This window comes from Cygnus olor, chromosome 2 (assembly GCF_009769625.2).
Source record: "Cygnus olor isolate bCygOlo1 chromosome 2, bCygOlo1.pri.v2, whole genome shotgun sequence".
Taxonomy (NCBI): domain Eukaryota; kingdom Metazoa; phylum Chordata; class Aves; order Anseriformes; family Anatidae; genus Cygnus; species Cygnus olor.
This window is the reverse complement of record NC_049170.1, coordinates 66,708,040-66,734,985: the sequence shown is the minus strand read 5'-3', so window position 1 is coordinate 66,734,985 and position 26,946 is coordinate 66,708,040. Positions and strand designations below refer to the sequence as shown.

At 39.2% G+C, this 26,946-nt stretch overlaps 1 protein-coding gene and 1 long non-coding RNA gene across 7 annotated transcripts in view; one reads left to right on the top strand and one right to left on the bottom strand.

The window, feature by feature from the left end:
• LOC121064803 overlaps nucleotides 1-22,718 on the bottom strand; it is a 30,035-nt gene extending 7,317 nt beyond the window's left edge. Inside the window, exons 1-5 of the long non-coding RNA XR_005816697.1 lie at nucleotides 22,275-22,718; nucleotides 20,809-20,813; nucleotides 16,786-16,788; nucleotides 10,600-10,606; nucleotides 4,171-4,174 (exon numbers count right to left, since the gene is read on the bottom strand). This is a non-coding gene — a long non-coding RNA (uncharacterized LOC121064803). The remainder of the gene's footprint in view (nucleotides 1-4,170; nucleotides 4,175-10,599; nucleotides 10,607-16,785; nucleotides 16,789-20,808; nucleotides 20,814-22,274) is intronic.
• The window catches only part of UBP1 (upstream binding protein 1), a 38,761-nt gene continuing 12,591 nt past the window's right edge, over nucleotides 777-26,946 (top strand). For 2 of the 6 annotated variants that reach the window (XM_040546850.1, XM_040546849.1), the window contains exons 1-9: nucleotides 777-1,000; nucleotides 9,544-9,695; nucleotides 16,625-16,701; nucleotides 19,323-19,428; nucleotides 20,055-20,161; nucleotides 21,808-21,960; nucleotides 22,114-22,224; nucleotides 22,756-22,863; nucleotides 26,584-26,628. In XM_040546850.1, the coding sequence (XP_040402784.1) occupies nucleotides 888-1,000; nucleotides 9,544-9,695; nucleotides 16,625-16,701; nucleotides 19,323-19,428; nucleotides 20,055-20,161; nucleotides 21,808-21,960; nucleotides 22,114-22,224; nucleotides 22,756-22,863; nucleotides 26,584-26,628 (972 nt within the window). In that variant the 5' untranslated portion in view covers nucleotides 777-887. The remainder of the gene's footprint in view (nucleotides 1,001-9,543; nucleotides 9,696-16,624; nucleotides 16,702-19,322; nucleotides 19,429-20,054; nucleotides 20,162-21,807; nucleotides 21,961-22,113; nucleotides 22,225-22,755; nucleotides 22,864-26,583; nucleotides 26,629-26,946) is intronic. The other 4 variants (XM_040546852.1, XM_040546851.1, XM_040546854.1 and 1 more) reach the window with 2 other exon arrangements.

Below are 26,946 nucleotides of genomic sequence, written 5' to 3'. Positions count from 1 at the left end.
CAGCCTCTTAATGCATCTGAAAACCTACAAACGGGACTTAAGTCCAAGGATACGGGCCAAGAAACAAGTCAAAGGCCCGAGGGTAACAGAAAACCAATGACTGCCACTGAGCACGTTGCAGGTACTGCACTAACAACCTCACAGACCGCAGTGGGCGCGGCCAGCCCCACAGGCTAACGGCCGCCCTGTCGCCCCTTCCTGCCCGCTCCCCTTTCCGCTTCCGCCAGCACTCTCCCGGCGTGCCTCTCCCTACGCAGCACGGAGGGCGGGGCTTCGCATCCGAGGCCCCCCCCTCCTCGCAAAACCTCCCCTAGGGTTGGCTGCACCGCCCTTCTCCCCTCTCCTTCCTCTTCCGATTGGCCGAGAGCCGGCCAGTGGGCGGTGCCGGGCGGAGGGGAGCTGAGGTCGTTCCTTGGCGGCGGTGGCTGCCATGTTGTCGTGAGCGGCGGGCGTAACGTGAGGCGGAGGAAAGGGGCAGCCGTTCCCGGTCGGGCGGCGGCGGCGGCGGCGGCAGCAGCAGCAGCAGCAGCAGCAAAGCGGGGGCCTCCCCGCCGCCTCCTTCTCCCTGCCCGCTGAATGATGCGGCGCAAGGCGCCGCTCAGCTGGCTCGGGGCTAGAGCGGCGGCCGAAGCGGCGGCGGCGAGCAGCGCCGAGGCGGAAGAGGAAGAGGAGGAGGAGGAGGAAGAACAAGCGGCGGCGGCCGGCGGCCCCCCAGCCCCTCCGGGGATGCTGATGGGGCCCCCCAGGGGCTGAGCCCGGTCCCCCCGCGCTGCCCCTGCCAGTTGCGGGTCTCCCCTTTCCTCTCCGTGTCCCTTCTTTTCCCTTCCCTCTCCCGCCGTGCCCCGGCGGCCCCTCCCCGTCCGGCCCCTCCTGCGAGGCGGCGGAAGATGGCGTGGGTGCTGAAGATGGACGAGGCGATCGAGTCCGGGCTGGTGCACGACTTCGACGCCAGCCTCTCCGGCATCGGGCAGGAGCTGGGAGCCGGCGCCTACAGCATGAGGTACGGCAAGGGAGGGATGGGGTGCTGCGCCGCCCCCCCCGGCCTCGCCCGCCCTGTGGCGGCCCTTCCGATTCCCTCCCTAATTCTGCATTTTTTTAAATTTTGTTTTATTTTTCGCTCCCCGGGGAACGGGCACGTGGCGGAGGGAGGCTCCTGCGTGCTCCTTCTGCAGCCCAGGGTCTCTGCCGGGGCTTCCCCGGTGTGCTGTCAGCCTGCCTGCTGCCTGCACACGGCATCCCTCCTACCTGCACCTGCCCGCCTGGACCTCCTGTGCTAGAAAATTGTCCTCCTGCACCTAGAAAACACAATTCAGTTCATAACAAACAGTAGCCATTTTCTCTCAGATGTTTTAAAAACGTTATTTGATGAACAAGTAATCGCTGTGCTTGTTAATAGGGTAGTGATACGATTGTACTTTCTTCACTCTCCATATTTATGTATAGGTCTTTAGTGGCCTCTTTTTTTTTTTTTTTTTTTTTTTTTTTTTCCTTTTCCTGCCATGTAGCTCTTTCTGTTCTTAATCACTTTGGCAGTTTCTTCACCTCTTGATTGTTTTGCAGCTTTTGCAGTAAAAGTGTTTAAATAGTCTTTGGGTGTGCTTTTTCAAAGTTAAGATAAAACTGTACTTAGAAATAAGTACATTTTATTTCAGTTACAGGCAAAGCATTCAGATTCTTAAGTGACTTCTTAGCGCAAAGAGGGAAACTACTTTTGAGACTTCTGATTTTTGGGAAGTGTTTTACTCTATGGTCTTTCGACAGTTGCTTAGTGTTTAATGGTTGCTTAGTCTCTAGTAGAGACATGTAAAATGCTAGCAGTTGATAGTTTTCTTGGCCATATGGAAGGTGTGTTTTCTCTCAGGATTTCCTGAAACTTGAAGGCCACCACGAGTTGCAGCTAGCATGTATATTTTAAGGAAATGCTTCTCAGGTGAAGTGCTGTAACTTCAAGATGCTCGTTTTAAGTTATAAATCGGGGTTTCACTTGAACAGAAGTGAGGACTATTTTCCTAGGTTTTGGAATTTTGAACTCAGTAGGCCTGCTTTATTTATTTATATATATATATGTGTGTGTGTGTGTGTGCGCGCATATTTTTAATTGAAAATACCCTTGAGAATTTGACAATTCAGAGAATGAAGTGATTTATCTCTTTTAGTGAGGATATTCATGATTTTTTATTCAGCTCATCTGGACTATTATTTTACTTCTGTCCCATTTCTCTCTTTGTCAAGTGAACGTTCATCCCACAAAGCGGTGTGTTTGGTTTTGCAGGCTGCATGGCAGGTGCCCGGATGTTTTGAACATTTGGTTTCTGGTTTATCTTTTCCTCATGCAAACAGTATTTGATAATTCATACTCTTGTGTTTGAGAAGCATGCTTTATTTTTTACCGTGGTCCAGTTCTTTCTAGGATGTTTTAGAGTAGAAATTCTTAGTTTTGAATGGGAAGGCTTATTAAGGACTTCCCTTTCTGTTTGTAGACTGCATTTCTCCCCCCAGTGATGCACGCTGTTCAGTTTCTTGGAACTTTGAACATTTTAATCTTTGTTGTTGTTGTATAGGTTGTTTGTATCATACTTTTCACAGTGGGCAGCAGTCCTAAGCTTTTTTATTATTATTATTTTAGTTGATTGTACTTTCCCATTTGGATACTTTGCATTACCACAAGAAGAGTTCCAGCACTTAGAAGTAGCTCACAAAAAGTAATGTTAGATAAGCAAAGCTGTAAATTGGCATTAAACTTCATGTTGCACACTTTGAATTTTTGACAAGGCACATGAAAGTGTTTCGGGAACATGTACTAACATGGCAACTTTAATCTTTGAACACATAGTTAAAGGGGTGACCTAATTGATTGCAATTAGTGTTTGCTGGACTCGAAGTGATTTCAGCAAGTGTATTAGGTATTTTATGTGCTGTATTGAGTTCTACTTAAGGGAAATCATGGCCTGTTTGCTTGGTGGTGATGGCAGGCTGGAAAACTAAGAGGGGTGGCATAACATGGAGAGTGAAGATATTACTCTGCTGCTGTTCTGGTGTGCCAGTGGAAACTAATTACTTGTCACTTCCTTGCCAAAATGTTATAGAAAAGTGTTTTCCTAAGAATACTGAGAGAGGTCCCATAGCTATATGGCCCACCATTTTTTAAGGAGCACTTGCATATGACCCCTTAAAGTATTTAGGGTGTACGTAATGTAGTTGATGTTTCCTTGAGTTGACAGCTGTGCCCTGAGGTAGAGTATGTGATGTTATTCCTGTGTTTTTCCATACTGAGAAAACTGCTCACGTCCATTGATCAGTAATCAGTACAGATTTCTGTAAAGGAAGCTGACTGGACCGAATTCCTCTGAAGATTCATCTTTAAATAGTGCTCAGCATTTCTTTACAATCTTGAAACCCAGTTTTTCTGCTTTCTCTTTTAACATATTTTCAGGCAATGAGAAACTGCCTGTAAACAGGAATTTCAGTGCAAATGATAATAGTTATTGTCAGATGTATCAAGTACCCCCCCCCCCCCCAAAAAAAAAAAAAAAAAAAGAAACAGTACGTACATAAAACTATGGTACTTTAACCACAGTGAGTTTTGAGTATTGCTGTTAACTGAGGTTGATAATGATGATGATATATAGAATTAGGACTCTGACAGTGATCTCTTACAGATCTGGTATAATGTTCAAAAGACAGTATCTTCATAATGCAGCAAGAATTATGTAATCTTTGGGACCACTCATCTTTGTATGAGCTATTAAAAATGTAAGCTGTTTCACTGACAAGGTAACTTTGAGGAGCTACTTGCCTTTTCTCAAGCAAAATTCCATATTTTGTATAATTAATGATTTCATTAATGAATTAATTTAAATTAAGTTAAATGAATGTTCATATGAGGACAAGTACCTTAGTATTTGTGAATTAATTTTTATGTACAATTTGGAAGCTTAGTATATGGCTTTCTTTAAGTGCTTGCAGTTCCAGTGGTATTTCTAGTGTTGAAATTAAGGCCTGTCCTTGGGGAAGCTGATTATTTTCAGGAGTAGCTATTCTGGTATATATTTCTGGATTAAAAATCAAAGCTTATTAAGTGAAATAAAAGAAGATAACTCTCATACAAAAGGTCAATACGTTTTAAAATCCAGACTGTCCTCCATTTTTGGAGTGTCAGGTCTGTTTGACTCTACTGTTTCCTCTGAAAACTTGGTGTGTCTTTGGAGAACTGAGCCGGCCGTGGCTTTGGCTGGAAAGAAAGAAACCCTACTGCAGTTGGTCTTCTTGTCTCACTGTGCTGCGGAGAGCTGCCGCTGGGCTTCAGTGGTAAGGCAACATTGTGCATCAGCTCTCCTCCAAAGGTGAAGCTAAAGCAACTGTTAAGGCTGCCTGCCCAGCATTCAGGGAACCATTGTCTTACAGCTCTTAGTTTTGCTGTCAAGTGAAGAAGAGAAGGTATTGTCTTCATCTCACAATTTTGGGGTCCATGACATCCTTTTCTTGACTTATGTTTAACAAGACTGGGTCACGACAGTTACTGTCTTTAATGTATTGTCATTGTGCAAAAAAGAAAGAAATGGAGGTATGTCATTCAGGCCCTGTTCTCCTTGTGGCTGCTGTTATTTTCTGACAGGATGACTTGTTTTTGCTTTCCTTAACACCACCCACTCTTCTGAGACTCTGCCACGGGTTATATATTCCTTTTTTAAAAGGAGAACTTAAGGTAACTTGAAAAGGGCTTTTGTTTTTCTCAAACGTAAGCAGTTATTTCTGCATAGTAAATTTAAAAGCTTCCTTTGTACTATTCTTGTCTACTTTAATGTATTCCACTGTAGAAAAAGTAAATTTTACTGACCTGTGGACTCTGTAAAATAAAATTTTATGTGCTGGTTGGATTTGGAGCCAGATTGTGTGTGCAGACACAAGTACATAAATACCTGTCAGGAAATAGGCGTTTGTGGAAAAGGAAAATCCCCAAACCTCCTGTGTTTCTTACCACGCATAAAACACTTATGGTTGCACATGGTTCGGTGGCCATGTTGAAAGGTAAACCTGATGTTCTACATCACTAGCATTGATCCCCTTCCCCAAATAGATGTGTGAATACATTTCCAAAGGTCAAGGAAAAGACTTGCATAGCTGTATTCTGTGTACACCTCTCATGATGTGGGATGGAGAGCAGGGCAGCAGGTTTACTATCACTTAGGCTTTGTGGATTATTCCCGTTTAGCAATCCCTATACTGCAGTTGTCTGACCTCACTGTGTTGGAGGAGTGGAGGGAGAACCAGGGATTTGTGACTGTGAGTAAATGCTATTCTTAAGCCTTTTCGTCGGTCCTGTCAAGAGTAGGAGTACGGAGGTTTTGGCAGTGGGATTTTGGTGTGTGTGTGTTTTTCTTTTGCCAGGTGTGCCATAAATTGAGGCCTTTAACCAGTTCCCATTAGGATGGTTTGTGGGATTCCCAGGTTCGGCATTACATTTACACCTGTTTTCTTGTTCATCTTGCATTACTTCAGAGAAGGTTGTTTCCAGCAGCTCCTTCTGGTGGTCTCATCTCATGTTGAGCTTGCTTATGTGACACAGGGAAAGTGTTAGGAAGTATCAGCTCTTTATGTTTTCTTATTGCTTGTTCCGACACCTTAACAGTGTAGAGCATAACTCCAAATCCTAACTCCAATTCAAATCCTGTTCAAGAAGCATTTTTCCCAAGGTATTTGCCCTTGTAAACCATGGTTTAAAGTTCAAAAGACCTGCGTGTTCTTGGATGGTTGAGTACTCTCACACCCAAAAGTATACAACCCAGAAGGGCAGATAAGGCAAAGATTGATGGAGTGTCACTTTGAATTTTGATGACATACCAGTTCCTGTTTTTGTAAGGACAGGAGGTTCTTCATTTATTTTATGACCACGTTATCAGTAGGCAGGTTCTTTTCGTAATGCTTCAGAGAAAGCCCTCTGAAGAGGGGTTTGAATTTGGAAGAAAGGTGATCTTGTGGTTGAAGAAGACATTTCACAAACATGGGAAGGAGTTAACTCGTAATTTTTGTTGTCTTTCTGTACTTTGCTCATGTAGGCTATTTAAAATAGGATAGCTTAACGCACGTGCTCCATCTAACTGGATGCTGGGGTTCAAGTTGTAACCTGCACCTTGTTTCCTCTTGTATGCCTTCCTGCTACTCTTCTATGGTAAAGTTTCACTTATGTACTTCTGTAGCACAGATAGTTAAAACTGGGTGTTGCAGATGTGTTTTACAGCATACTTTTGTTGTGTAATGAAGATTGTTTCTGTTTTGGGGGGAATAATTTCTCATTCCTCTAGGAGGAAATAACGCTTTCACGTGGTTTCCTACTCTGAATTGTGAGTATGCTTGGCATCAATTCTTCAAGTGTGCAATGAATTCTTGTTGTAGAAAACATTTGTCACAGTGAAATTTAGATGGTCCCTATGTGAGTTACCATAAGGATAAGCAGCAGGGTTTTTTGGCCTTCAAGAGCTAGGAGCCATGCAGTTTGTGTTCTAGTGTTTCTCAGTGCTGCATGCTTACGATGATTTCCCAGGTTAGCATAGACATTAGCTGATTTCATTGCTCCTGTTACTAAGCATGAGGAGGGGAATGGACTTAATCCATTGTGCCTGCCCTCAAGTCACACTGGATAGGACGGGGGGTTCTCCACACCAAGATTTTTATCACCTGGTTTCTACTAGCCTCGGTTGTGTAGCCGTGTGTTGGGCTGTGCTATGAACTGACAGAGATCCCTACATAAAAGCCCCCCAGAATATTTTGAAGGGAAAGGGTGGGGAGGGTGCAGCCTATGCAGCAGGAATTTGTTGTGCTGGTTTTGCCCAAAAAACCCTGCACTGGTGAATCGTAGGCTCCTGGGTATTTAAAACCTCAATTTGAAATACTTTATGAATACCTTATTGACTCTCTTTAATTGCCTGCAGGTTTTATCTGTTTTCAGATGGGAACACATTTAAGTGACACTGCCATGCCATTCTTTGCATGAACAAACCTTAAATGTTAATTAAATGAAGTTCAATTAAAGATTTCTAAGAAATAGTTTTGAATTGCAGTGGTTCCTCTTTTTTATTTGGAATGTACTGGTACCTAGAAGACTGTTTCTTTTATCAGAAAAATATGTGGTTTTATGTGGGAAAAATCTATGAAGATTCTTATATTTGCCTTGTGCATTCTTATATTTGCCTTCTAGAGCATTTTTTTTTTTTTTTGGAACGGTGGCTTTTAAGAATGTGCATTGTGCTCTCTACGGCTAAATTGTAGGGTTGAGGAGCTGGATACGTTCTTTTCCCTGCAGTAGCAGTTAGTCATTACCACTTTGTGTGTATTAGACAAAGCAGATTTAAAGTTGGCTAAATTTGTCTTTTTTTGTTGGCTTCAAGTGCCTTATCTGTTGATTTAACTAGTTCATTAACCACTACACACATTTTAAGATAGACCAGATGTATTTTTGTCTGTAAACCATAGATGGAAAATGAAGGCTTGAAAGATAGTTTTCATAAATAGATGAGACTTTTAATTTTGCATGTTATGTGAAAGCAAGTACTGCAGAAATTAGTGAAGAACTAAGGGTTATTCATTTGGTAACGTGCTTTGCATATCTGCTTTATTGCACTTCTACTCTTCTGTGTGTATTTTAAACGTTGTAATTGTTGCCATGTTCTTTCAGTGTTAAAGTTCCTCTTCATAAAAACATCAACCAGTGTTCAGTGTGCTGAAGTGTGTCACAGGCAAAGCCTCCTAAGGCTGTCCCAAGTCCTGTCTTGGGACACCACTCCTCTCTGAGGAGAAATGGCCTGTTGCAGTGCTCCCTCTTGTGTTGGGCTGCCCTTCTGACTGGCAAGAAGGCCTGAAGCACCTGGGTGGTTCTTCTCAGTCATCCTCAAGTAGTAGTCCACTGATCTGTGAAGTTTTCTGTCCTACCTATGTATGTGTGGCTACTTTTGTCTACATAAACAGATTATTTTCTTTTATACATTATACTCTTTGTATACATATAGGAGAGTTCTCTTATATGGGTGTTTCTTATCCTCCTTTATTGCTAGTTAAGAAATACAGCCTCTTCGGGGTTCCAGTCTGGGAACCTGGCATCACCAGTAACTATGGTATGGTCCAGCAGGACTCTTGTGCTTTTGGGACAGCTTCCTGCCTTCATGCTTGTTTGTAGCATCTCCTGTGGTTCCCTCCTAGTGGAAAGGAACCCATGAGGATGTCTTTTTTTTTTTTTTTTAATTCTAGTTATTACTTTTGGGAGGGACCATGAAGCCTGTACAAGATATAGGTAAACTTCTTAGACTTGTTCACCATTCAGAAGTGTTTCCTCTTTCAGGTCAGTGTAGCTTCTTCCAGGTCCCAGGGTAGTGGTGTATGATGTGGCTGGGCTTTACCTCGCTGTGTGTGGCATGTGCTCTGAAAGAAATGTTGGGGTGCCCCAGCTGCACTCCTAATACCTCATATTTATTAAGACCAAGACTATACTATGGTCTTTTTTGACACACATGTATTGGCTGGAATTTCACTTCTTAAAAATTGATTATTATACTGATACTTTCTGAGTCTCCAGATATGAGTTGAAAATCGAGAGCGATTGCAGAATTCCCTTCCTGTAAAACAAGCTCTCACAGAAATGAGTTACGGCAAGAAATAATTTTACTTCAAAAACTTTACGGTACAAAGAGTAAATAATAGCATAATACAGATAAGACATTTAGAATTCTTTTGCAAAATATATTACATCTCTGACTGTGATAAATGGAAAGGAAATAAACAGAAAAAGTACGTTTAGATTAAAAACTGAACAGCTGACGTTGCGTGAGAAATCTTACTTCAGTTTAGAAACTAATTTTCAGAGAAGGTTTCATGGAGCTGCATATACGAATTTCATCATGAACAAAAATTCAGTGCTAGAACAGTATCGTGGAGTAGAACGCACTAATCTCTGAGGTTTTATTTTTGATATTTTACTGTTTACAAGGAAAACAAAACAGCAGCCTGGAATGCTCTTTTTACTTCAGAAACTTTGCAGATTGTTAAGTTTTGCCAGTCTCATTTTCTGCAATAAGTGAAGCAAATCTTGGTGTATGCTTTCTGTAACTTACGTTTTATGAGTCTGCTGCTTAATTATTCTGAGTATGGTAAAATCTAATAACTAAGATTGAAAAAATATTCAGTGTCAACAGAATTCATACATTAAATAAAATTATACAAAATAGGGAGAAGGATTTTCAGTATAATTTACTTCAGGGAAAATATTTCAAAGGATAAAGTACATGCATTGCTCTCAGCTACGTGTACATCAGGCAAGCTTGCATGTATAGACAGGTGAAAAGTTAGAAATAAACTTTTTTACGGTGGAGACAGGAACTAAAGATAAAATTTTCAGAGGCTCAGCACAACTATTTATTGTCTACTTAGATAGTAGAGCATTGTTTATGTATTCTAACCTAAAACATTGTTAGAAAAAGGTAAGTCTTTTTTATTTAAACTTCAGGCAAAGCAGGGCCAATGGTCTTACAGAATTATTTCTTTTTTTCTTTTCAGTGATGTTTTGGCACTGCCTATTTTCAAACAGGAGGATTCCAGCCTTCCTCCAGAAAATGAGACCAAACATCCACCCTTCCAGTATGTTATGTGTGCTGCGACATCTCCGGCAGTAAAATTATATGATGAAACTCTTACATACTTGAATCAAGGTTGGTATGCATATGTTGCAGGAATAGCTACAGTGAAAGCAGCTTATGATACAAATCTTAAAACTAGATTTGTTTCATATCTTGAAAAAAGTGAGTTTGGATATCTTGTTTACTCATCTTGTTTTGTCCATATGGCACATTCATAGCTATAGTCGATCATTATTCTGTTCATATAGGCTGTTTCTTTTTTTTTCTGTTCTGTGTCTTCCCTGCTCCATCCTCTTCTCCCCAGCCCCCCGATAAAATCAAACAAACATAACTTATTTTTAGGAGTATACAACTTCTCAAACCTAGGTAAGACAACACAACAACTTCAGGTGGTAATAATTGCTTAAAATACAAAACCAATTTTGCATTCCTGGTTAAACTTAAATAATAATAGCAAATTAATTGGATGACATTTGCATATCGTGTTTTTCTGATGTTTTTTCCACTCAAACGCCCTCAAAAGTTATAGTAAATGCTCAAATGTCAGTTCCTAAACAAAACGTTTTGCGTAACAGAGGCCATTGTGATCTCTCTCAAATTAGCTGTAGATGCCTGCCCAGAACGGTCTCATGTTTGAAACAAATGCAAGTGTAGGTACCTTTTTGGTTACCTTTGTAGTTCATGTGTATTACACTTTTGTCTGTATACATTTATCAGAATTAAGCAGATAAATCTCTCATGTGAGTCTTGCTCTTTTTTTTTTCCTCAGCCTGTGGCTGACTTACATGAAAAATGTTTCTTCTTCTACAGGTGGCCCAAAGAACTGCTGAACAAAATAATCTGAATGTAGCCATTGTTATGTGATAATACCTCCCTCACCTCTGGAAATGGCACTGAAGTTCTAAGTTGAGTCAGCTAGTATTCTGAACTCAACTCTGATTCGTTTCACATTTTTTTCACATTTTGTGGACTATACTGATGGGCTCTGTACACTCTCCCCTACCTACCCCAGCTCTAATGCTGTAGGTTCACTGTTTCTGTTTTTGGTTTTGCTTTTTCTTTTCTTCGTGTACTTGGACCCAAAAATCTCTTAATAGACAGCACTATAATTAGAAGGCACGGTTCTGCAGCACAGTTTTTTTTTATTATTATTATTATTTATTTTTATTTTTCATACAAAATGTATACCTCCTATCCTGCCACGTTTCGCTACAATCAATCTTTTTAGTTCTTGTGTAGTTCTCTGAGCAGTGTACAGCTTTATTGTGCAGTTTAAGAGGACAGGTTAAACTATGTAGTGGTGAATTTTCACTAGTTTTGGTGAGATATTTAACTTAATTGCTTAACTAGATTATAGAATGTGTGTATTTTACCTGTGTATTTTTGATAATACAGCCTTTTTGCTCAAGTTGAAATGTTACTACTTGTAATGTGAATGTCTGATGATGCATTACTAGTGCCTGAAAATGTTGAACTGTGTACTGGGCCCTGTAAATCTGTGAAGGCAGGATTGCATGTAATTTGATGGTGACAAGGAATCATTGTGAGCTTTCCATGGGAATGAAGTTGCCAATCGCTTCATCTTGTAGCAGCCAATCCATCTAAATATGCTTTAAACATTACTTGACTTGTCTCGTAATGAGAGTATTGTAAGTTTGTTAGGCTGTTAATAGTTTCTTGCAAACCTTATGATCGTATAGTTCAGCAATTTGCTTAGTCAGGTTTACCTTATTTTTTTATCATTTCTTGTACCCAGCGTCCTCCATTTAGGAAAAAACAGTGCAATTGCAGCACTATGCTGGACCAGCAAGATGCTTTGCACTACTTACAAAACTTGAAAGTTTTGTATCTGTAGAGATATACTTTGTTTCTTTCAGTGTCAGGATCCAACCTCCCTGACCAAACACAAAGCTTCAAGGTCAGCTCAGCCTGCTGCGGAACCAGCACAAGATGGCAAGCTGATGAATCTTTTTTGTTTGTTTTTTTAGAAAAAGGTGTTACCTGGCTTCTGAGAAGAGCTTGCTATTTAAGTAGCGCTGTCTGAAATAACTGTAATTGTTTCATCAGGCTTTGAAAATCTCTTCTAATATAAAGGTTTATTTTGCAAAGTTCTTTTGCTGTTTTTCAGTGTCCTAGGTAACTTCTCGTGACGTTGAAAAGTAAAGGCATCGGTATATCCTTTTTCAAAATAAATTTGGAAACAAACACTTGTCCAACTTCTCTTTTGTGCTAATACTTCAGATGGAAAGACAAATACTTCTGCTGCCTAGATGTTTTTTTTTTCCTAACAATTTCTCTCTTAGCTGTTAGTACAAACCCTGCATACTAAAATATTAATCATGGGATAGTTTTGAGAGATGATATCTTTCACACTGATGTCAGTTTAAAATAGGGATCTAAATAGTTCTGGTCATATTTTGTAGTTTACACTACTCCGAGTTATACTGATACAGATGTCAGTGTAATAAGTTGGATTAAATCATCTAGAAAAGGAGTGATTTTAATCCCGGTCACTTCACTTTTCTGGTTTCTAGTTCAGCCCCGTTATCAGACAGTCTCTTGCTTAAATCATTTTCAAGAGGATTGTGAGTAGGGGGAGTACCATAGAGACCTGATAGCCTCTTCAACTTCATCAGCAGTTGTCTTAGCATATTCTGATTGGGAATTCCAGAGGCAAAGGGAATGTTTGCCCTGTCTGTTAAGCTAAGACACTTCCTAACGGAATACTTAGGTAAGCTCTGATTTTACCCTCTGTCAGTAAGTATTTTAATTGGAATAGCTAATAGAATATTTTAAGTGATTAGGTTTTCAGTTAAAGTTGATTCTAGAAGTTCAGATCTTGGAGTGATGATGGTTGCTCAAGGGTTTGCAAGGTTCTTGTTAACTAAGATCTGTTAAATAAGTCTGTGGAGAATGTGTTTTGTAGGTGTTAGGTCAGTATTCTAAGCTGGCTGCTGTTCTGCTAGATGTGTGTATCCTCAAAGAGCAGGAGTGGCATGGAAGAGAATTGCTGTTAAAGGGGAAGTGTGTAGGTAAGGAGCGCTCTAGCTAGGAATGATGGGAAAGTTACAAGCAGCTCTGTGAGGGAGTGATGGACAGTGTTGATGAGCAAAGGGCCTGGAGTGATGTGACTAAAAGGGAACAAAAAAAAATCAACAAAACAAGGCTGGCATAAACAGGGTCACCTCCAGTATTTGTATGGAGAAAGGAAATGTTTACAAAGCACAGTTATGGGGAAACCCCAACCCCTGTCTGGAAAATTGGCATGGTAGGATGCCTTTCTGAAGTGCATGGGCACTAATGCATGCAGCATGGGGAGCAGATCTGATGAATTAGAAATCTTTGTGCAATTTTAGGGCTATGATCTTGTTGGGATCACAAAGACAGGGTAGGATGGCTTGCAATGCAATGATACACACTCCTCACCTCCCTGCCCCGTCTTTCCTGAAAAGATGCTGTTTCCATTTATGTGGAGGAATAACTGGAATGCCTGAAGACTGGGGACAGATGATGAGCCACCTGAGAGTTTATGGATAAGGATTAAACACCAGACATTGTAGTGAGTGCCTGCTACAGGCCACCTGACCAGGAAGAACAAGTAGATGAGGCCCTCTGTAGCAGCCAGAAGTAGCCTCATGTTCACAGGCCTTGATCCTCATCAGGGACTTCAACCAACCTGGTATCTTTCTGCTTGAGGGCACAGCAGGGCATAACAATCCAGGAGGTTCCTGGAGAACATCAATAACAACTTACTGATGCAAATGACAGAGAAGCTAGTGAGGGGAGGTGCTCGGCTAAGAGCTCATACTCACAATAATGAAGGGCTTGTTGAGGATGCGAAGGTTGAAGGCAACCTCAGCTGCATTGACCCTGTGATGGTAGAGTTCAGGATCCTGAGAGGAGCAGGGTAGAAAGCAAGATCACATCACTGGACTTCAGGAGAGCAGACTTGGGCCTCTTCAAGGATCTTCTTGGTAGAGTTCCGTAGGATAAGGCCTTGGAGGAAACGGGGGGTCAAGAAAGCCGGTTAATGTGCAAGGGTCATTGCTTCCCAGCTCAAGAGCAGTCAATCCCAACATGCAGGAAGTCAAGTAAAAATGCCAGGAGGTCTGCATGGATGAACAAGGAGCTCCTGGCCAAACTCAAACATAAAAAGGAAGTACACAGCAGGTGGGAACAGGAACGGGTAACCTAGGAGGAATACAGAGACACTGTCTGAGCGTGCAGGGATGAAGTTGAGGAAAGCTAAATTCCAGCTGGAATTCAGTCTGGGCAGTAATGTCAAAGGCAACAAGAAGAGCTGCTGTATGTATGTATGTATGTAGCAAAAGGAAGACTAGAGAAAACAGTGAAGGACAGGGGCCCTGATGACATAAGACGTGGAAATAGAAGACATGGCCAATATTGGGTCCATTCCTGTTTAACATCTTCATTAATGACTTGGATGCTGGGGCAGAGTTCACGCTTAGTGAGTTTTCAGGTGACACAAACTGGGACGAGTGGCTGATACACCAGAAGATCATGCTGCCATCCAGAGGCATCTTGTCAGGCTGGAAAAACAGGCTGACAGCAACCTTCGGAAGTTCAGCAAGCACGAGTGTCAAGTCTTGCACCTGGCGGGGGGGGGAACAACCTCATGCACCAGTACGTGCTGGGGGCCACCCAACTGGAAAGCAGCTTGACAGAAAAGGACTCGGGGGCCCTGGCAGGCACCAAACTGAACAAGAGCCAGCAAGGTGTTCTTGTAGCAAAGGCGGCAAATGGTGTCCTGGTCTGCATTAGGCAAAGTATTGTCAGCAGGTCGTGGGAGGTGATCCTTCCCCTCTACTCAGCATGGGTGAGGCCAGACTGGAAGTTCTTTGTCCTTTTCTGGGCTCCCCTGTGCAAGAGAAACATGTACATACTGGAAAGAGTCCAGAGAAGGGTCACAAAGATGATGGAGGGACTGGAGCAGCTCTCTGATGAAGAAAAGCCGAGGGAGCTGGGAGAAGAGAAGGCTTGGGGGGGTCTTATGTACAGGTGCTTCAAGGGAGGGTGCAAAGATGATGAAGCCGGGTTCTTTTCAGTTCTGGCCAGTGACAGGACAAGAGGCAGTGGGCACAAACTGAAACACAGGTTTCCTTTGAACATTGGGACGCTCCTCTTTATATTGTGGATAACGGGGCACTGGCACAGGTTGCCCAGAGAGGTTATAGAGTCCCCATCCGTGGAGGTAATTTAAAAGTTGTTTGGACTTGGTCCTGGGCAACCAGCTCTAGGTGTCCCTGCTTGAACAGAAAGGTTGGACCAGATGACCTCCAGAGGTCTCTTCCAACCTTAACTATTCTGTGATGATGTTATTTTTGTGAAAGAGGGTACTACCACAGTTCCAGTGTTAAACTTCAGCAGTTAAACTTTCTAGTGCCCTGTGTTCCATTGTTCCTGTGACTGTTTTTGAGGAAAGAGCAGAGTGCTCAGCATTGAAATGAGTAGAATAATCAGTGCTGTACTGCTTTTCATACTTTCAAAGCAGCTACGTGTCCAAAACTCCAGAATGGAATGTATCTTTCCCTTTGTCTCAAAAACTCACTAATGCCATTTTTGCATTTTCGAGTCTCTCGTATTCCTTGATTATTGCCTTCATCAAATCTTCTCTTTTAATGCCATTTTGTACCTAAAATGTTACAAAAAAAAGTGAGCAACACTTGTAGTGCAAGTGATCTGGATAGTTTTTTCTTTTTCGCCCTTTCAAAACAAGGGTGGAGGAGAACAGAGAAAGTTTTGCAGGAGTTTTATTAGTAGTTCTGAATTAAAAAAATCCAGATGCTGTGTATACACTCAGATGGACTTGCATGTGTTATATTTCCATGTGAATAAAATAACACTGGTAATTGAATAAATCTTGATAACAGGAAAAAAAGTCCTTATAAATATAGGAGTTGAAATAATCTGTTGCTTTGCTCAGCTGCACTAGGTACATTTAATTTTTATATAGATTTATGTTACCAATATTCAAATGTTGCTGGGGTAAAAAAAGCCTGCAGGTATATAGTGTATGTACATAAATGGGCTAAATGTGTTACAGCAAAACCAAAACCCCCTACTTCATAGTTGAAGGTAACATCAATTGATGGAGCTGTGAAAGGAGTTGAAGAAATCATTTGCTTATTCACAGAGGAAAAACAGCTGATTCTTTATCTTGTAGGGCAGGCCAATAGATATCTTTTAAATGTAGGAAATAGAATGTGAAGACTGTTTGGAGGGTAATACAGAAGGCAATGCATGTACTGCAAGTGATCTCAGTGAATCTCGAAGTATTATTTTATCCTGTATTTTACTAAGGGAAGCATGATTTTGCAAATGAATATGTGCTGCGCACATTGGAAGAAAAAGTCGCTGTAGTTAAGGTATATTCTAGCCTTCTCTGTTTTGAACACAACAGTTTGTCATATTGACTAGAAGAATGGGTTCACTCATATGAAATAATTGGTAACAAGCTCTTTTAAATGCTTATTTCTGAAATCATATGAAGCCCAAAGATCATACAAAGGTAACAGGTACATGGACAAAATTAAACATGGGAGAGCAGTATGTTTTGTATGAAGAGTTATAAAAACTCATTTCTTGCATTCAGCATTGTTTCAGAAGACTAGGCAGTGGTTCTCGGTATGTTGCCTTTCATAAATTTCAAAAATGACAGAATTCAGCTTTTTTGGTGAACTTTTTTCTGGGGGGAAAAAAAAAAAACAAACGCACCAGAAAAAAAGTACCTGCACTGAGTGTAAAAATTAAATACTTAAGCTTTGAAAGTATCTGTAGTTTGACATGAATCAAAAAAAAATTGTTGTTGCACCGATTCCTGTGCTGTGAAGTGAACCTTCAGGTTCAAATTCAGGTGTGAAGTTTCAGGTACTGTTATTCTTGTGTACCATGTATGAACCAGAGGCTAATTTGGGTGCATTAAACACAAAATGGCTTTGTGATCTGACTGTTCCGTTCATACAAACTTTTTTTCTTTATAGGTCAGTCCTACGAAATACGGATGCTAGATAATCGGAAAGCTGGAGACATACCAGAAATCAATGGAAAACTGGTGAAGGTGAGAAGTTCTCTAGATGGTGTTACTAACAAACCTCTACTGATTGCATATGTAGAGAGTAGTATTTAACCTTTTATTGTACACTGACTCATGGAGGGAGATGGACTAGCTGATCTGACCAATGAAAGTAGGCACAGTAGATCCTAGTGCTTAGTTTTGTTGGGTTTCGGTTTCAGGTTTACTACAAATTAAAAGATTATATATGTATGCATTTCCCCTTTTATGAATGAGTTCATTTCATGTATCTTTAGATAACTGAAGGTGAGCTAGTCACTTCATTTAGCCTTTGTGCAGTGTGCAGTCTGATCTGCTTTAAGGTGAGGTGAATCTCCACTAAATGTACCTGTGTGTTTCTGCGCAGTAAAAGGAGACTGTGGTAACAGTGTTGAACTCATAAATATCTGAAGTTAGGTTAGATAAATCCAATACAGAGGCTGTATATTTTATGATTGTGTTTTTTTCTTCTGCCAACACTAGCTACTTGTTGAGTGACTGTTGACCAGTAATATTAAAAGAAAAAAATCCAGTGCATAGAGTGCTTGTGTGTACTGAAGACAGCTTTTTTTTTTTCCATGTTAGGCTTGATACTTACTTGTCTGTAGATGTGTATCCAATGTCTTCTGAGCCATCTCTTTTTCCATTTCATTAGGAGGTGTGGAAGGAAGCTAGAGGGTAACTCAGAAAGAAGAGGAGGTGTAGTGAGCATGTTTATTAATAGATGTCATGGAAAATGCACGTAGCCCAACCTGTGGTTTTTGGAACAGTGAGATATTGACACATAGGAGATTAATTCATAGGAACTCCATGGACCTGTCTAATTCTGCTGCTCAATGAACAGTTTGTCCTGTAGCTGAACTCCTGTACTTAATCCATGTTTGTTTCCTTATGTTTTAATATTATCAGAAGGATACTGTGAATCGGAGGTATTGCACAAAGTATAAGAATGAGGTACAGTGAAAAATGTCCAATTCGTGGTACAAATTATTAAAATAATTACTGGGGGGATTGGATTTTTCTCTTAAGCATCTGACAACTTTTATCAGATTTTCCAAAAAAAAATCTTATTCGTGTTTTTTATTGGGGGAAGAAGGAAACATCTTTTCAATAAAGTTACTTTGACAATGGTACTGCAAAATTACATCAGAATGGTGTGTCTGAGGGAGACTGAGTCCTTACCTGTCAGCTTTGGTCTATATCATTGGTGAAATTTGGCTGGCTTGTGTAGTCCTATGCCTTGCTCTTACTTGTCTGTGGGATGCTTGTTCAGAGATAATTTCAAGAAGTTTTAAGCACAAGCATAAAATTGGGATTTGTGAGCTCTGCAATTAAAACTTTACAGCCTGGCATTTTGACTCGATGTAATAAGCCTGCTGCATATTTTGCCCCCTTAGGTGCTATTTCCATATAGCTTTGGAGAATCTCTCTGCTGCCGTATGATAGGTTCATATATTGGTTACGAATCATTTGGTAGGTAGAATAGGACAAAGCAATGTTAAGAGTTGAAAAAAGGAAACTTTCTTACAGCAAGATGTTGTGGTGCTGCATCAGAAAAAAACCTTCCATTTAGGAAACTTAAATACTGGAATTCCAGAACTTGAACAAAGAAGACATTTCATGCTGGTGAAAGTGGCTCCAGATACTTTGAAGCTTCATAGCTGTCAAACAGTGCAGTGAAAAAGGGGTGGTGTGCTTGTGTATGTATATGTGCTTTCTGTTACCTTTAAAATAAAACTAAGGAAATGTATCTTGAAGAGGCACTTCATTTAAAAGTTGTACGTTTGGTTTTGTTTTTACCACTTTTGTCCACTATTAATATGACTGTAGAAATGAAAGAAAAGACTTCAAAAAATTTGTCTGTTTTGTTCATTCAGTATTAATTCATAAATACAATATATATTTTTTTCTTCTGTGCAACAAATTGCTTTGTATTTGCGTTTATATAGCAGAATAGAAATTTCTTTAATATGGTTAAGAGCACAGTTGTAGCAGAACTGGTCACAAAAATAGGTATTGCTGGATAATTGCTTCTAGCTGATTAAAGTTAATCAAATCCTAGTATCTTTAAATGAATATTTTAGGTAGAATAGCTCAAATAGTTTGGAAGTTGTTTATTATTCCTTGCTATTAACTAAAGTAAGATTTATTGTAAATATGTTTATGAGTACTAGGAAGATTTTTTTTATTTCTTAAAACTTTCTACAGTATTTCACAAAATTTCCCATTAAAAATGGTCAAACCGTATTCACCCCTTTTCAGAATAAATGAAGGCTTTTGCTTTCTAAACAAGTTTTCTAAAAGAAGTGTATGTAGCATACAGAATTGATACTGTGCTGTCAGTGTTGCTCTGTTTGCTGCGCATAACTTATAGTGACCCTTAGAATGTGCAATAAGATGTAAATTTGTTTTTGCACTTTTACCAAGTTTTCTTGCCGTTCAGTTTTATTTTTGTATTCTAGAATACTTAGGGATACTGATAGTTGTCAACTGTGTTGTTGTTATTGTTAATACCTATTTGTCAGCAGTATAGCTGTTTCGGAGTGTTTTAGTGGTCTATCTTCAGGCTGTTTCTAAACATATACTAATGTTGTGGCTCATCCAATGATTGTTTTCTTCTTCATTAGAGTACTATAAGAGTTGTGTTCCATGATAGAAGGTTGCAATATACAGAGCACCAGCAGCTAGAAGGATGGAAATGGAACCGCCCTGGGGACAGACTTCTTGACTTAGGTATAATTGTTTCTATCTGTTGGAGTTATATTAGATTAAATACCCACATTTAAATTGAACATGGTCATATTTCTGCTAACACTGATGAAAAAAATGCAGACCAGTTTTCCATGTGCCACTTTGTCTTAATGTATTTCAAACAAAAATGTTCTTACCACTTTCACATTCTTTTAAAACCTTTAAGTATTGCAGAGGTAAGATTGCAATTCTGCAACTTTATACGTTTAGCACTCTTTGTAATTTTGATTCCTAAATATTACAGTAATTAGGAGAACACAGATAAAAGCAGACTGTGGAAATGGCTCCAACATGGTTTCTTTATTTTGCATAACTTTATAGTTTTTGGTGCGTAAGCTGTGGGTGGGTGGGTGGGCAGGCTGGCAGGGGAGGAGGGGAATCAAAACACGCTCCCAAATGTTGAGCACTTCGTATGTTAAGTACTACTAAGTTAAGTACTACTAAGATTCTTCAGATCAGTCCTGAGAAACTGTTTATGGTTAAGCTGGCAAAGCCCATGTTTTCTCCCTTACCCACATATGCTCATGGTAACCTTGTATTAACATGTATTTCTAGTATTTTCTTGGAATATTATCATTTAAAAATATATACTACTTATTTTAATACAGATATTCCAATGTCTGTTGGAGTCATTGATATCAAGACAAATCCAAGCCAGCTCAATGCAGTTGAATTTTTGTGGGATCCAACAAAATGTACATCTGCTTTTATTCAGGTTTGAAACTTTACTTGACTGGATGTCTGTGTTTGGTGCCTTTCAGGTCACAAACAATAGTATATTTGCATAAGTTGCATATTTGTGTATGTAAGTTTCTTGTTTCTTATTTGTGAGATAGTCATTAAATATCAGCTTTTTAAGAAACACAGGTTCATAGCAACTAATCTATAAGGGTTCCTGGTTAGGTTTTTCAACTTAATTTGATCTTATAAAAGCAGCTTTTAAAAAGAAAAAGTTTTCAAAAAGCTTTTTGAAGAAAGATTTAATGGTTAAAATATTTAGTTATATGGAGTATTAAAATTCACTTATCCTAAATAACTGTCACTAATAAATTATTTTAGTTGGGAGACCCACTGTTCTATTGATGAGCTTCAGCAGAAGCTTGGCTTGAGGATACAAAATGTTAATGTGCTACAAATAACGTCTTTAAACGTTCAGACAAGTTTCTTGTATCAGTAGGCTTCCTCATAGTAGGATTTTTGCTATTTATTTTTTGATTTGATATTCAGGACGATTGAAGGTGCTTTCCTTGGAATTTGCTTAGAATGTTCAGTTTTGCATTCAAATTTTTAGCCTACTTTTGTATCAGACTTGTTTTTATTATGGAGAAATAGTATAAAGTTTGAGATAGCAATTTTTCTTACTGAGGCTGCCATAGGTTAAATTCAGCATTGTTACTAAATTAACTTTGATCTGGTGCAATCAAAGACATTTTTTCTGGTGACAATTACACGATTACTAAAACATAGTGTTTTGTGAAGAAGTGTGAGATAAATTGGTTCTTATTATGCAAGTATAATTGTACCATGGCAATTAGGATATAGCTGCTCTGGCTACGCTTCAGTTTCTAGTCTGTGGTTCTCTGTTGTGGAAGGCCATAGAAAGCAGAATAGTACTGCACATGGTCTCTGGCAGTGCAAGGTATGCTACTGTCCATAGTGTTTAACTGGCTTAATATTCCAGAAGCAACCAAAAAATCAGGAGCACTGTCCAGTGAGATTCATTACAACTCTTTCTGTTGCACTGATTTTCTCATTAGGTATCTTTTAGGGTTATTTCTAGCTGATAAATGCAGTCTTTAGGCTGATGTAGTTTCAAAAGCATTTGAGGCAATTATATACTGGTTAAAAGTATGTTGACTTTTACTGGAAGTTGGGCATATTTGAAAATACCTTGTGTTCACATGAGATGAAAAACTCTTCCAGTCAAGGACCTTCTGTAGTTTTAGTAGCATTTATTACAAGTAACTCTCAAATTTACTGTAGGTATAACGTATTTGACAATAGTATGTTGAAAAGTTTTTGTTATATTCGTGGTAGATACAGTTGTCATGCGCATACATTTTTCTTAAGATCCAATGTGACAGCTTACAATTTCTCATTTAATAAGAATCTCTAATGCCTTCTGTTTTTTGGAGAGATTTCGGTCACACGCTTGTTTCCCTTCTTCCCTGCCAGCTCAAGTATAATGTTTTTGGCTTCATTTGCAAATGGGCAGGAAAAAAAGATAGTCATGCAGCTTGGTCCTCAGATAGGCTGGGTCATGTTACTTGTCCTTAAAAATGTACTTGGTGTTGGTAACACCTAATGAAATTCATGTATAGGACACTTTTGAGGGTCTTATTTGTGTGCTTGTTTTTTCAGGTACATTGTATCAGCACTGAATTTACCCCTCGTAAACACGGAGGAGAGAAAGGAGTTCCTTTTAGGATTCAGGTTGACACGTTTAAACAGACAGAAAATGGAGAATATACAGACCATCTGCATTCAGCCAGCTGTCAAATTAAAGTTTTTAAGGTAACAGTAGAAAACAGATACTTAATAAGTCTCTCAGAAGCTCTCATAAAGATGGGAGACATCTTAATGTTACTGTTTGACTTCTGAGATCAGATTTCAGTTATAAAGCTGTTTTCCACCTGCTTTCTTGTTCATGTAACTGTTCATTTTTAGCCAAAAGGAGCAGACAGAAAACAGAAAACAGACAGAGAAAAGATGGAAAAACGAACTGCACACGAAAAAGAAAAGTATCAGCCTTCGTATGACACCACAATTCTCACAGAGGTAACAAAAAAGAATTGTATCTGCTTGCTGAGGAGAAAATATATAGATACAGTCTTGGAAGGGTTGGGGAAGAAGTAGTTTTACACAAAGATAGGCTCTGTATTTGACAAACTTGTCCAACGGACAGCAACATTAAATTTAAAGATTCTGTTTAGTAAACCTCATTTAGATTATAGATTCTTGTATTAACACACTAAGAATGAACGCTATATGAGTGACTGCATTGAATCCTAGAGCAAGTCTTTTGGTACAGATCTAAAAACCTTGCAGCTGAAAAGCCTTTAAAAAAAGGGGAGGGGGAATCTAGAATTTAATTATCTGCTAAGTTTGAGCTTCAAACTGTGTTTTTTTTTTTGTAGATTATGTAATATAAGGCCAGAGCCTCAATAGGTTTTTGCATTTTCTATTTATTTAAACACCAGTGAGTTCTGTAGAGTTTTCTAAAGATTTCAGAAGTTTTTAAAAGGCTTTTAGATCTTTCCTCACTGTATAATGAAAAGAAATTGATCCAAATCTTTGGTGTTTGTCCAGATGAGGCTTGAGCCTATAATTGAAGATGCAGTTGAACATGAGCAGAAAAAGTCCAGCAAGCGGACTTTGCCAGCAGACTACGGTGATTCTCTGGCAAAGCGAGGCAGTGTAAGGGACTTCTGCTTATCTTTTCATTGTGCAAGATATCTTGTGCAGTGTTAGATATAGGAGAAACTTCCATTATATAAAGTAAAAATATTTTGATTGCTGTGCCTTAATTTTATTCACTTTTATGTATACCAATTGCTCCATGTTGGTTTTTAGCAAAGGAATCCTTCCTAAATCTAACACTTAAGATAAATCGTTGCAGAGAGACTGTGTGACTTTCAAAAGTAAAGAGCTTTCAGTTTACGCGACTTTAAAGTGAAATAGCTTTTTGCTTTCCTGTATGTATGTAATTAGTGGAAATAAGAACAGTGAAATTTAGTCAAAATGTTTTGTCCCATATTTCTGTTTACATTCGATATAAGTTTCCATGTACATCAGTATTTTTAAAATGACATGTAGTGTTGCAGATTTTTACCGATTTTTCCTTTTGCCATCTACATCTTGTGCTCCAAGCAGGTTTAATGCAGTTCAGAGCAGTCAGTCACTGTGTGTGTGCACTAACCCTGTACGTACCTCCCAAAACGAATCTAAGATACATCCTGCACACTCTTCCTGTAAGGCTTAGCGTTACAGATTTTCTGTGTGCTGTTTTGTAAGGTGAATATCAAGACCCTAGTAATTGTTAAGACAAGAAACCATCCTGCATCTTCCATTTGGCAAAGTCAAAATGTCTATTAATAACCTGTCTGTGGAATACATTTATTTGACTGTTCTTTGAACAGAAACATTATGGTTACAGTTCTTTCCAGCAGCACTTAGCCAATGGCTGCCTGACTCTTGTCTCTCAGACGTTAGTTTTGCATTTATGATCTTTTAAAATGATGTGTAGGGTTTAGATTATAAAGTATTCAGTGTGTGCCTCTTGTTTGCTTATAAACCATGTAATTGGGGGGGGGGGGGAGGAGCAGTATTAAGTAATATGGGTTCCTTGGGGGATTCCCCCCCACCCCCTCCCCAGAACTACTGTAAGCAGAGAGCTGTCTTGAATTTACCTGCTACTATTCTTGGCTGTGGGTCTTGTTTTGTTTTGTTGTTTTCTATCTTTTAAGATGCACCTTTAGGATTCTTTGGCAGTGCAGGCATTCTTTTATTAGTTGCAGATGGCCCGAGGTGGTGGGGAGAGGTATAGACAGGAGAAAACAGGATTTTAGCACTTTTGCTTCTAAAGAAAGTCTGAAGCGTTTCTTGATCCTGCTCCTTGGAGGGATTTTTACTCTCTTCTTTCCTCCCTTGCTTTCATCTCTTCTTGTTGTAAGTACTTCATTGAAATAATTATTGCTTATAGGAAGGATAATAGAAGGTACTTTACAGAGTTGTGACAAATCAGTTGTTGCAATTAGGACAAACTATAGCCAAACAGTTCTTGGAAGTTGTCTAAACTTCTTAGCAACCTCTCTACAAATCTCTTGAAATAGTAAGTTAAAGTGTTACCCTAATCACAGTGAAGAAATATTGAGCTAGGGCAGCTAGTACTGGACTTGTGATGAATATAAAGAAGAGTGTATTTCTTCACTTCCTGCATTTACAGAATAGTCATCTTCCTTAAGGCTTTGCTTCACTTAAGCTTTGAGCACCCTGATTTTTTTAATGTCTCCCCCCACTTCCAGTAGTAGTTTGTGATGATGCCTGTGATCAAGCATCTTTTTTCTGCTCTGTATGCTGTGCAGTGGTCCACATCATCTTTGCTCCATGGTACCTAAAACTGAGCACAGCTTAAGCCTTACCAGTGTCAAGAGAATTGGAAAGATTACTTGGTTTGTGGGTCATGTAATGCTGTATCTATATATCAAAATTGCTTGCTTTTTCTGTGGTGTTGTCATACACGTTGATTTCAATATGAATTGGGTGAGCAATGACCCACAGGCTATTGTGGAATAACAGCTACTTACAGCTTTTCAGTTCTCGTAATTCTGCAGCTGACTCTTCCTGTTTTGCATTTGCCCTTAATAAAATTCTGCCGTGAGATCACTTGTTCAGTTTGTTTTTTTGAACTTTTTTGGCCATTTTGAACTTTATTCCTGTATGATGAAACACTTTCAGCTTTGCTAACTTGATTTAATCTGCAAATATAACACACGGTCTGTTCCATCATGACAATGATTTTTCATTAACAAAACCATTAAAAATGACTAAGACCTTAAAAATACCATATTTCATACCATAGTTAATGTGAGAATACACCAAATAACACCGTTTTTGCTGTACTCTTAGCAAAACCTTAGTAATTTTTAACTGTGAGTATACAACTTGCTTGCTTGATCTAGGGAAGGAGTAACTATTCTACAGCTAGGACACTTCATCAGACTTCTGCTCTTGTCACCAAGCAGGCTTGACTTTGTAGGCCTTGTAAATATGGACAGGGAACAAATGACACGTCTCTACTTAGATCAGTTCTGGCCTTGGAAATCCTTTTTCCCAGATTTAGCCACTTACTAAATCAGAAAGTGTGCCTGTATCTGACTTGCCTCATATATGCAGATCAGATATACCATATGCATGTGCTGTTTAGCTATCACAGAGGAAAAACTAGAGGCCTGTTTCGTTTAGGTATGAGAATTCACACTTGCATACATATTATGTTTTTATATATGAGGGATCTTGTACTACATGTGTTGTAGGAACTGTGGCTCCGTTACAGAAGGAAAACGAGATTGATTGGAATGCTTTCCCTGACAAATATGTGTTGGTTGTTACTTAGCATGTACTGTTTCCTAGATGCTCAGAAATAAGTTGTTGTTGCCTCTTTGTGAATTGCAGAAATTTAGCTCAGTCCGATCTGTAGTTCTCTTCCTTTTTCAAAGCTGGATATTGTTACTTTCCTCCTACACCTCACCTACTCTATAGGCTTTTTTGTTCTTTGCTTTTTGCATCTGTTTTTGCATGTTTGTCATTTTATTGTGTCCCTCCAAGATTCTACTATTCTGTTTGCTGGTTATATCTAATTCTGTTCCTTTCTTCCTGTATGATTTCTTCCAGCTCAGCCACAATCCCATCTGGACAAATTGGTCTCTTCCCGATTTAATTTGTTTGTGATTCTAACACAACACTATACAAAGAGTTGGGGAAACTTCCTTTCTGAACGTGCTTACTTTCTGAACAGTCATTCTACTCTGCTCTTCTCATATCCTTTCCTAGGAACCAGAGGCTTTGTCTATTACTATCATCCATCTTTCCCCTCTCATTCATTTTCATAAGAATGCCATGTAAATGTGCTTTTCCATTATTCTGTTTTTTTTTTCCACCTCATGTTTCAAAATTCAGTGCAGTCACCACAATTTCTTCAGTATTTATTGTAGTATTTTCCAAACAGACATGCGTAATTAAACTACTTGTTAAGACTGTCTTGTGCTATGGACAGTTTACTTTTTCCATAGAGGTAAAAGGCTACAAACTTAACACTGCCTTCTCGACCTCAGAGCAGGTGTTTATGGACAGGTGACTTTCATCCAGGGGCCATCTAATGAAAGAGGTGCCCTATATTTTTGTCTTTCAAATACATAGAAGCTAGAGCTTATCTAAGGAAGAAGGAAAAACAAACACAAAAACAAATAAACAACAACATCAAAACCAAACAAAACCAGGATCTTTTCCCTGGTTTGAATTTGAAAAGGCAGTATCTTGATTGATTGTTATATTAGTATACAATGAATTATATGTCACAAGCTAGAATGTATAAAACTACAATTTGATTAAACTTGGTCAAAATGTCTATTTTTACAGATAGAGTTGACTATAAAGCACACATCGAAGTTGGAAGACTTCCAGGTATAGGCCTTGAAATGAATTGGAGCATTAAGTTTTGGATGTGAAAGATTGGTGCAGAAGTTAAATATTTTCTATAAGCAACTTAAATTTAGAATATGAGACCTTCTCGAGGCCATATGAGTCAGAAAGTGGAGCTGGGACAAAACTGATTTAGCAACAAAAACATACAGTATTTCTTGTTTGTTTCTCCTTACCTCTGTACTTCATATAGTGGCATACAGGATACGTTATGTGGGTGACTTCACATTTTGGGAATAACTTCTTTACTTCTGCTTTCAGAATAATTAAGTCTGTGTGAGTAGAAGTTTTTCACTTTGG